The 9,400-nt window shown below is 39.9% G+C and overlaps 1 protein-coding gene across 11 annotated transcripts in view; it reads right to left on the reverse strand.

The window, feature by feature from the left end:
• LOC138759832 (transducin-like enhancer protein 4) overlaps positions 1-3,771 on the reverse strand; it is a 183,977-nt gene extending 180,206 nt beyond the window's left edge. For 6 of the 11 annotated variants that reach the window (XM_069930397.1, XM_069930396.1, XM_069930391.1 and 3 more), the window contains exons 1-4: positions 3,131-3,770; positions 2,838-2,935; positions 1,604-1,667; positions 1,423-1,467 (exon numbers count right to left, since the gene is read on the reverse strand). In XM_069930397.1, coding sequence (XP_069786498.1) covers positions 1,423-1,467; positions 1,604-1,667; positions 2,838-2,935; positions 3,131-3,154 — 231 coding nt within the window. In that variant the 5' untranslated portion in view covers positions 3,155-3,770. Of the gene's footprint in view, positions 1-1,422; positions 1,468-1,603; positions 1,668-1,759; positions 1,864-2,837; positions 2,936-3,130 lie in introns of those variants that run through there. The other 5 variants (XM_069930408.1, XM_069930394.1, XM_069930389.1 and 2 more) reach the window with 3 other exon arrangements.
• Positions 3,772-9,400: the final 5,629 nt, after the last annotated feature.

Below are 9,400 nucleotides of genomic sequence, written 5' to 3' on the forward strand. Positions count from 1 at the left end.
ACGCAAGAATCACCAATTTGATCCTCATTACTGTGTCCTATCAAGGCTCATTTGCTGTGCGAATTCAGACTAAAAGCTACTATTCCTGATTAGAGCATATCCAAGTGGTGTCAAGGGACCAGTAGAGGGGGTGTAATTGTAACGGTGACTTTTCTCATTCACAGTAAAATCTGAAGAGCTATTAAATTCCATTTCTCTGTTGATCAGTATTTTTTCACTTCATTTTCACAGGATTTTTTGTAATACCCATGAGCAAATATAACAAAAATGTCTATAATTGGGCTGCAAAAAAAAAAATCACCCAACATATTATTTTGATTTAAATTATGCTGCATGACATTTTAAATTTATTCTATTTCACAATATCTTACAATTGTGTATGTTTATTTTTTTAAAATAACAGTTTGAAGGAAAAAAGTAACAGAGAACTACTGCAATTATTTTTTTCTCTTAGATAAACCACTTGCAAAAGTACACCATCAATTACAAAGTGTTTAATGTATTCCTTGTTTACTAGCATCCAATACATTTGCAAAATGTAATCTAATTACATCAGAGAATAGACAACTCTAGAAAATGGATTCTACAAATATTTGTCATTCTTTCAAATAGGGTGAATTGATGGGATTTTTTAAAAAAAAACACATTGTATCAGCTGGTTGCATCTAAAATAATGTAGCATCAGAAAAATACCTGCAATGAGCTTGGATATAAAGAATAATCCCCAAAAGGATGGGGAATTATGATGTACATTTTGCAAGTGGTAAAATCTACAACTCTCAACTAGAATTGTGATACAAAAAAAACCCTTTAATGAAGTTAATATGTAAACAGAACAGACACTGTTTGAATTACATGCCTGGTACTCAGAATGAAATTATCAGTCATGCTGACAGTACAATAGATCACTGCACTGTCATTGTTTTGTTTTTCCAGGAGACTGAAAGATTCACCAAGATCATCAATTACCAATCACCAATTAGATAGTCCAGAAATCACTGAGCTCAACTGCAAACAAAGTTATAAAAGTATTGAGGCACGGTGTTCTGATTTATAAAATATTTACTACATAAAATAACATTGTAACATTTTTGAAATGGTGTCAGAAAACTAATTTTAATACCTTGGCATACCATGATTTTCACTCCAATATTTTGCATTTAACCCCCAATAGAAAGGAAATGAATGCTACTTTGTTAATACTAGAATTAAAATAATTCCAGTTAGTTTCTAACTCACAAAAATATGGAATAAACTCACATGGAAGAACCAACTCAATTTTGTTTGATCGATACGTTGGATCGGTCTATTCAGCAGCCAATAATCTTGTTAAAATTTATGCCACTCTCAGCATAGAATTTTCAATTTTCATTGCACAAAACTTTCAATTAACAAATATGAACTAAACTGGACGAAACTTACCTGTTTGTGCATCTCTATATTCAGACCATAAGACATCTCATAATACTGAAAAGATAAGGAAACCAAATAGAGCATCGGTTAATCCAAAATTGATCACACAAACAGTAACAGAAATTGAGAGATACATCAAACAACCATGATGAACAAAACCACGATGATCCAGGAGGTTTGAACAACTTACCATGACATAGTGGCGCTGCATTTCGGTCTTTTCACTGGCTAGTTTTTCACATTCCAATTTCAAACTGTTTGAGGAAAGAAGGATTGTTCAAGACACAACACGGGTATTTTATAGACTGCACTGCAGGCAATACTTTCTCTGCATAAATGATCTTACCCATTCATTAGAAGGGCTGATCTTAGCAAGGCAGGGTGCACTTCATTCGTGCTGTAGTTCATTTTGCTGCTCTGGGAATGATTTATGAGGCAACTTTGGAGATGCCAAAATATGACAAGTCGAGCTGACACATGCAAACACGCCAACATTATTTTTTCCCCCCAATTCACTTCATTAATTACAACAGAAAATGAAAGCAATAATTCATAATTAAAAATGTTCGATGCGATCGCAGAAGAAAATAGAGGTTTCGTACAGAGAGAGAATGGTCCCAAGTTGGTAACGCCGACGGATTTGAATTGAAAAGTTTATTTCATCTACAAATAAAGAGAAATAGGATCGCACTGTCCAGGCGTCAAAAAGCCAAAACAACCCAGCATCTCGAAAAAGATTTTTTAAACCAGGAACGCAGTGCGGGCTGCGTTTTGGCTCATCATTCTCGATGCCAATTTCCCAATCCGGACATAAACCAATGCAACTTGAATCCAGATTTGGGGGGGGATTTGCGATAATGAACGATCCGATTGTTGGACGCTGAAGCCTCTCGGCGCGTTAGGCGAGTGAACACAACCAAATGGAGAGGACATCGCTCCATCGTCGGTTCCCATTAAGCAGAGAGGGCAAAGTGAGCCAAAGAGAAACGGCGGAAATCCAGATCGAAAATAAACCTATTAAAGCGGAGGGTGTTTTCATAATATTAATAACGGGGATTACATGCGTTTGGACTCACCCCAATGGTGGGGGTGGGGGGAAGACACTTAGTCCTGTTAGAAAATGCATCTGCCAAGAAACCAAACACTGAATTATCTACAAGAATCAGTCTCTGTAACGGATGGAAAAAGCCCGACATTGCGGACACTACAACGAGTGCGATTTGCATCTTCCACCAAACTGGAGGTGTGTGGAGAGATCATTTTACATTGGACAACTAAACAGGGAGGAAAAGAAAGAAAGCCGACAGTACAAGAAGCGTGAATAGGACCTAGCCCCCCCCCCCCCGGTTTAAATTAAAGAATCATTTCTCCTGCCCTCCCAGACATGAATGCTTCAGATCTGTATCTGCAGATGGTGAATGTACCTGTGATACTGCGCCTGCAAAAACTGAAATTCTTCTTTGATACGATCGCACGATTCGGAGATGGTGAATTTAAAGGGCTGTGCAGGTTGGTGAGGCGCCTGCAAAGATCAACACAAACCAGCATCAATCAGTACCGAGTCAAACCTGACCAGATCCCCATTTCTGAGCGTTACACTTTGCCACTCGGTAAATAGCCATTGAGAGATTACGATGTTGTGAAAAGGCTGGAAGCAGCGTGCTCGATGTCTCGGGACGCAGGAGAAATACGTGCACACAAGACAAAAACAACTTACTGGATGCCTGGCTTGAGGATACATGGCGCTGGGATTTGGGGTGGGGGGGGGGGGGTCTTTCCCCGAAAGCCGCCTCGATGTCCTTTTTCCCCCAGAAGAGTTATCTCATTCAAGTGGCTTCATTTAAAAGTGGCGAAGTTGGAGAAGATCCGGTTGGAAGTGGCAGTCTCCGACCTTGCAGAATGCGAACAATGAAACAAAGTGGAACATTCGGGTGAGGCTTGGAGAAACGCCCGGCCGCCGATCCGAGATTCGCCTCGGCTGGGCTCGGCTCCGCTCCGGCGGGCAGCAGCTCGCTGCAACCTTACACCATCCCTCCAGCAGGAAAGAGAGCGAGCGCAGCGCGGCCAACCGGCAATCAGAGTGCGGAGGCGGTAGCTTTCCTTCTGCCCTTCATCCGATAACATGCGAAAGTAATGACTTGTTTTCCCAATTTAGAAGCACGGTGTCATTAACATTCTTACATATTCACACCCCGGTCAACTTCACTTCAACGAGGGAAACTGGAGGTGGAGGGATCCAAGACTTCGCCTATTCCCCCAGTCCCAAACGAAGGGAGGGCAGCAGGCGAGCTGCGCCTTGGATGTTGTAGTCCCATTTTCCCGTGAATTTGACGCGCAGCTATTCAAAGCAGCAGCAGGGCGAAACTACAGTTCCCAGAAAGCCGAGCCCATGACCCGACCCCTCGACAATAGTGATGAGCACCGGCTTTCCACCAACCAGGAATCGGAACTCCCGGACTCGCGGGTGCGAGCCACACGTCAGTCAGGATTCGTTCACCAATCGCCGCAGGGCCCAGGCGGAGTCTGGGCTGGGCGACGGCCCACTTCGTGGAGTTCTCCCAATCGCGAGCGAGCGCGCCGGCTGCCCCCACGTGGGGCGTTGACGCCATGCTCGAGAAGGGACCAATCGGGGGCGGGAGAAAGAGCGAGGCTGACGTTTCGCCGCGGAACGCTCGCTGGTCTTTGGATGTTTTTTTTAAACACCCCTCCTAGCGCGAGTGAAAAGTTGGGAGAAAGAGAGCGAGAGAGGAACATTTGTTCAGCTGTCAATCAAAGTAACGTGGGGCGCTGCCTGCGTTCCGTGAGCTGAGAATGGTTTCTTTTCCCCCTCTCCTGTGCTCCACTCCACCCGAGCGTTGTTTGGAATGTCGGCTAATTAGGGTCGGATGTCTCTTTGCAAAATCCTCCAGCAATCTGTCATTACAGCGCATTTAAAAAAGATTGGGGACTCGAAGGACTCCAATAAACGCCGACCCCAGAGGAAAGAAACGAGGGTGGGGGTCGGGTCCACTTGGTTGCATCTTCCAGTATTTGACATGCTTTAACTTTCGTTTCAGTATTTGGTGAACAAAGCTCAATTCAAAGACCCCCACATCGTAAATTCTAACTCGAGTCACATAAGCGCTTGGGCTCCTTCCTCCAGGGATGCCTTCCTTAGTGATTCAGAACTAGTCTAGAAAGACAATGGTTGTTTGAATGCATGCTGAAGATTTCTTGTTAACTACTTTCTGGCTCCAACCTCCTGCAATTGTTAAATCAAGGGAACCTTTAAAGAGAGGGGAAACGGACACTTACTTAGATGACTGAGTGACAGGTTAATACCGGACCCATGCCGAATGCGGACGCTGTACATTTCGACTGAGGAGCTCAGATACAACCTCTGCGAAATCATATGCGTTAACAGCTGTTGTGGCTTCCCGCAGCTAGATGTCTGCGGCGAGCCGAAAAGGAATAATTTTGGTTGAAACCGAAAGATGAGGAGGTTGTCAGCTGGTGTTTTCCATATTTACCCCATTTTCTGAAACCTTCACATCTTTTAGCAGAAGATCATGCGACATGAGGGTCTTCCCTTGACAATAAAATGCTCCGGCATAATGTTGCAAGTCCTTTGTTCTTTCAGGGGTGTTTTGGATTGACCTTCTGATCAGCCCATCTTCTGGTTGAATGATGCTGGGAGAAAACCGACTTTGAAACAAAATGCCATCGTGTGTTGCTGTCAATTTCAATCATTTGATTGACTTTCTGCAATAGCATGGCTTAACCCACAAAAACTCCTTGCCTGTTATCCATTTGATGTCTACGGCACGGAAGATGTGGCCTCAACAACTGTATATGACTAGGTGATCTACTCCTAAGGATACTTCGATGCATACTGCATCATAACATTGCCACCCATCCAGTTCTATAAAGTATTTGGTTTCCTAGCAGATTGTCTTGAAAATTATGAATTGTATGATCGACGCTAAAAGTAAAATAGAATTTATTTGACTACAGCTTGTCAATGCATGCTACTGTCATCATTAAATGGATAGGAAGCTGATATTAATAATCTAAAAAGAAATAAGATTCCATTTCCTGCTGTATGATGTCTCGTTTTATAATTGCCACAAGGTGGATGTCTCAACTAAGCTTATTATTCTTTATCACATACAATGGCAGCAAAACTTTTTCAGTTATTGTGGGATTGTGTGCCATGATTTGAAACCCCTTCAAGCATTGTTCTTATATACAGGTTCAACAATGGATATCTCAATTCCAAGCACAACTATCTGACTTGGCATAGAAATTGGTCATAATTTTGTTTGTTTTACAAATGGTCAAATATGGCAAATTCTGGAGAGATCCCAGAATGGGAATCATTTGACCCAAGTGAGACCACAAAATGAGCAAAATAATCTCAAATTTCCTCAGCTTTTTGTCATTATTTTTTATTCTTTGAAAAAAAATTGAACGGCAACTGATTTCCTGTCAGCCCATTTTGAACTGTTGACTTTGATCAATTTCAGTGATTATGAATTTAATAATCATGTTTATGTCTTAGAATATTACTTCAACTGGGTCAAATTTGTACTTCTTCCAATCTCAGTTTCAGAAATGGATCCTCTATCACTCTTTAACTTGTTCAGCACAATAACTGGAAAAAAAATCTACGTGGCTATTTCCAATAAGATATTCAGAAATTACATTTCTTTAAATTTATTGCTCTCCTTTGGCTTTTCCTCTCAGTGCTTCATTTGATGACAATGTTTCACCCTCTGGCACCACATTTAAAACTAAGACAACTTCTGTAAACTCCAAGATAACATTACTAATGGGTTGTTATTTTAGTTCAGGGATCTCAGTTTGAGTGTAGTCAATGCAGATCTGGAAAATATTTTTTTTTTTCTGTTGGTTGTAACTGTCCTGCACAATTTTTAGAACTAAAATAGCCTGTCTCTTAGTAGGAGACTCTATGCATAAAGGTGCCAGGTTCACTATTGTTTAGCCATAAAGAATAATTTTAGGAAATGTTTCCAGTATAGAACCCTTACTCACCTAAGGCCTGCATTACTATTACCACAAAAAAAAACTTATTCAGCCAATCAACTATTTTGTTCAAAATGAGAATTTGCACATGAAATAGTGCAACACATGAAACAACAGATTGACTATGGAGGCATGCACCAGTTAAACAACCCTAGGCAACAAAAAAAAGGTGATTCGGAATGAAGTTGAAGGAATAGATAGATTAATAATGGCAATTTTTGAGAAAGCATTGGAGAAGTTGAGAGTTCAGGAAGAGGACAAAGCTAAAGATCACAAAAAGGCTCAGAGTAACCCAATTTGTATCCTCAACTTGATTTGGTTAGCAGAGGATGTGGAAGCTCCCTGTATTTGACCCCTATGCTATTGCTTTTGTGTGGAACAGGCAGTGGTTCTCTAACCCTGATAATGTCCCAAATTCCCCAAATGATGTAAAACATCAGTATACCTGAGTAGTGGAATAACATTTGACATTTCTGAGAAGTTCCACATGCTTGGATAGGAGTCTGTCTACCAGTTTATTTTGGCCCATGAGCCTGTGCCACCCATTTAACTTCCAACCCCTGGTATGCTTTGAACAGTGGGAGGAAACTGGAGCCACTGGGGAAAACCCATGCAAACATGGGGAGAATGTACATACTCCTTACAGACAGTGCTCCTGATCACTGGTGCTGTAACAGCATTGCACTAATCACAATGTCAACCATGTTCATCCTGTGAGCTAATGATTTTGGCATTCAATCTATGCTATGAATCAAAGTAGCATAGAATATTACAAAATGGAGACCATTTGGCTCTTGTTAATGTGCTCTTTTAAAAAAAAAGTTGTAATCACCGACTATTTTCTTATTTTTCTCTCTTTTGACCATTTATGTGATTTCCTTTTAAAATTTACTATTGGATCCATTTCCATGACACACACCTTCAGGCTCTAATTTTTAAAAATAAATAAATCTTATTCTATCTTGAATTGTCATTCTTTGATTATTGTGTTACTGTTACGGAAAGTAGATCATCTTTATTCCCTTAATCAAATCGCTTACATTAAACATCTCTGTTAAATTTCTTCTCAACTTTCTCTGCTTAAAGAAAGAGAATCCTCAGATAGTACAGTGATTTCTCATAACTGAGTCCTCAACCCTTTCACAATCCTTGAATGTGATGATAAATTTTACTGATCACCTTTTATCTAACAGACCTCTTCATTTATTAATTTTTAATAAACTTAATTAATAAAGACAATAAAACACAATTTGCCTTTTATATGGGTTAGCCCATATTTCTTCAGATGACTGATTTTGTTTCTAAAAATTATTCCACATTAATCTGACCAGCATGTACTTTTCTTCCATTTGTAGAACAATGTATAACATTTGCAAATCTCTGATACTACATCCAAGAGTGATTGAAAATTGTGGGCAGGCAAACAGTTATTTCCCTCTATTAAATAAAACCTATTCAAGATGCAGTGATTTTCTTTACACCATTGGCACATCTACCCATCTTTTATCCTATCTAATTTCTCGGCTTTTACCAAGACATTGATAATTTTATAACCTAGAAGATATTTATGCTGTCAATCAGCTAACCATGATCTCACCCCCATCTAAACTGCCCTGTCATTATGTCTTAAAAATATGCTTTCTGACACCCATAAATGTATTCCTATGCCTTTCCTTTTCTTCCACTTACTTTCGTTTCAGTTCTCCTCTGTATTTTGATGTCAGTTTTAGTTCTCCACTTCATTATGAACTTGACATTTATCATCTCTTTCCAGTTTCATTTTAATATCCATACCTTTAGTCATCCAGGGAAATCTAGCTCTGGATGCCCTTCCTCTCTCTCTTGTGGGATTGTGCCTTGAGAGACATCGGCCAGCTCCTCCTTGTAGCAGCTCATGCCAATTTTCTGTTTGGCATGTTGTTTTTGACTGTTAACTACCCTCGCCAGATACTTCTAAGTTCATCATATTTTGCCCTGGTCCAGTGATTTATACTTTATTGTTTCTTTCCTTACACTCCATTGACACACTTAATCCTATCAATCTTTCTACCCCAAAATATTCCCAGGAAAACATACTGGCCCTCATTTCATACCTCAGAACTTAATCCAGGATGCCTTCCATGTTAGAGTGGAATACATTTCAAGAATTGCTCAATATATTTTTATTCTACACTTTTATTTTCTTTTATCAGTCTATATCTAGACTAGCTGGAGGCCCCAAGGTTACTCTCCTGTTCTTGAAGCTGTTGTTCCTCTTTCTATATCTTGTTAATAGGTGGCATTCAGTATATGTAAGTAACATAATACCATCACCAGTTCCAAACTCTACATAATTCCATCTTTGATTCATCATTCTTCCCTAATTCTAACAATGTCAGGGACTACATAGTGATTATACTTTATATACTGACTACTACATTCACATTTCAGTATTAACACTTGCTTCTTACGCTGTTCAAGTTACTTGTGCTATCAATCTACAGCTTTTGCCCATTGGTGCGGCTGCAAAGCTGTTGCCCTTCAGCTTCTGGGACCCATATTGAGTTCTTTCATGGGAGTTTGTACATTCACCCTGTGACTATGTGTGTTCCCTCAGACTGTTCCACTTAAATTGTACATTCTCAAGATATGCAAGTTGGTAGGCCATTGTAAATTGACCCAGGTGTATAAGTTAGTGGTAGAATTTAGGGAGGGTTAATGGAATGTGGAGAGAATAATAATAGGATTAGTATTAGAGTAAATGTGTGCTTGATGGTCAGTGCAGTCTTGTTGGGAAAAGGACCTGTTTCTTTGCTTTGTGACTCCTTATCTAAAACTCTACTTCAATTTCATAATCTAATGTTTCCACAATGTACCAATACTCATTGCTCTTGTTGAATACTTAGATTGGTCAGAATGCATATTCACAGAGAAAAAATGGATGTTCCATTGTTAAATAAATTGAAAATAGCAAAATTCAAAC

This window comes from Narcine bancroftii, chromosome 1 (assembly GCF_036971445.1).
Source record: "Narcine bancroftii isolate sNarBan1 chromosome 1, sNarBan1.hap1, whole genome shotgun sequence".
In the NCBI taxonomy this organism is placed as follows: domain Eukaryota; kingdom Metazoa; phylum Chordata; class Chondrichthyes; order Torpediniformes; family Narcinidae; genus Narcine; species Narcine bancroftii.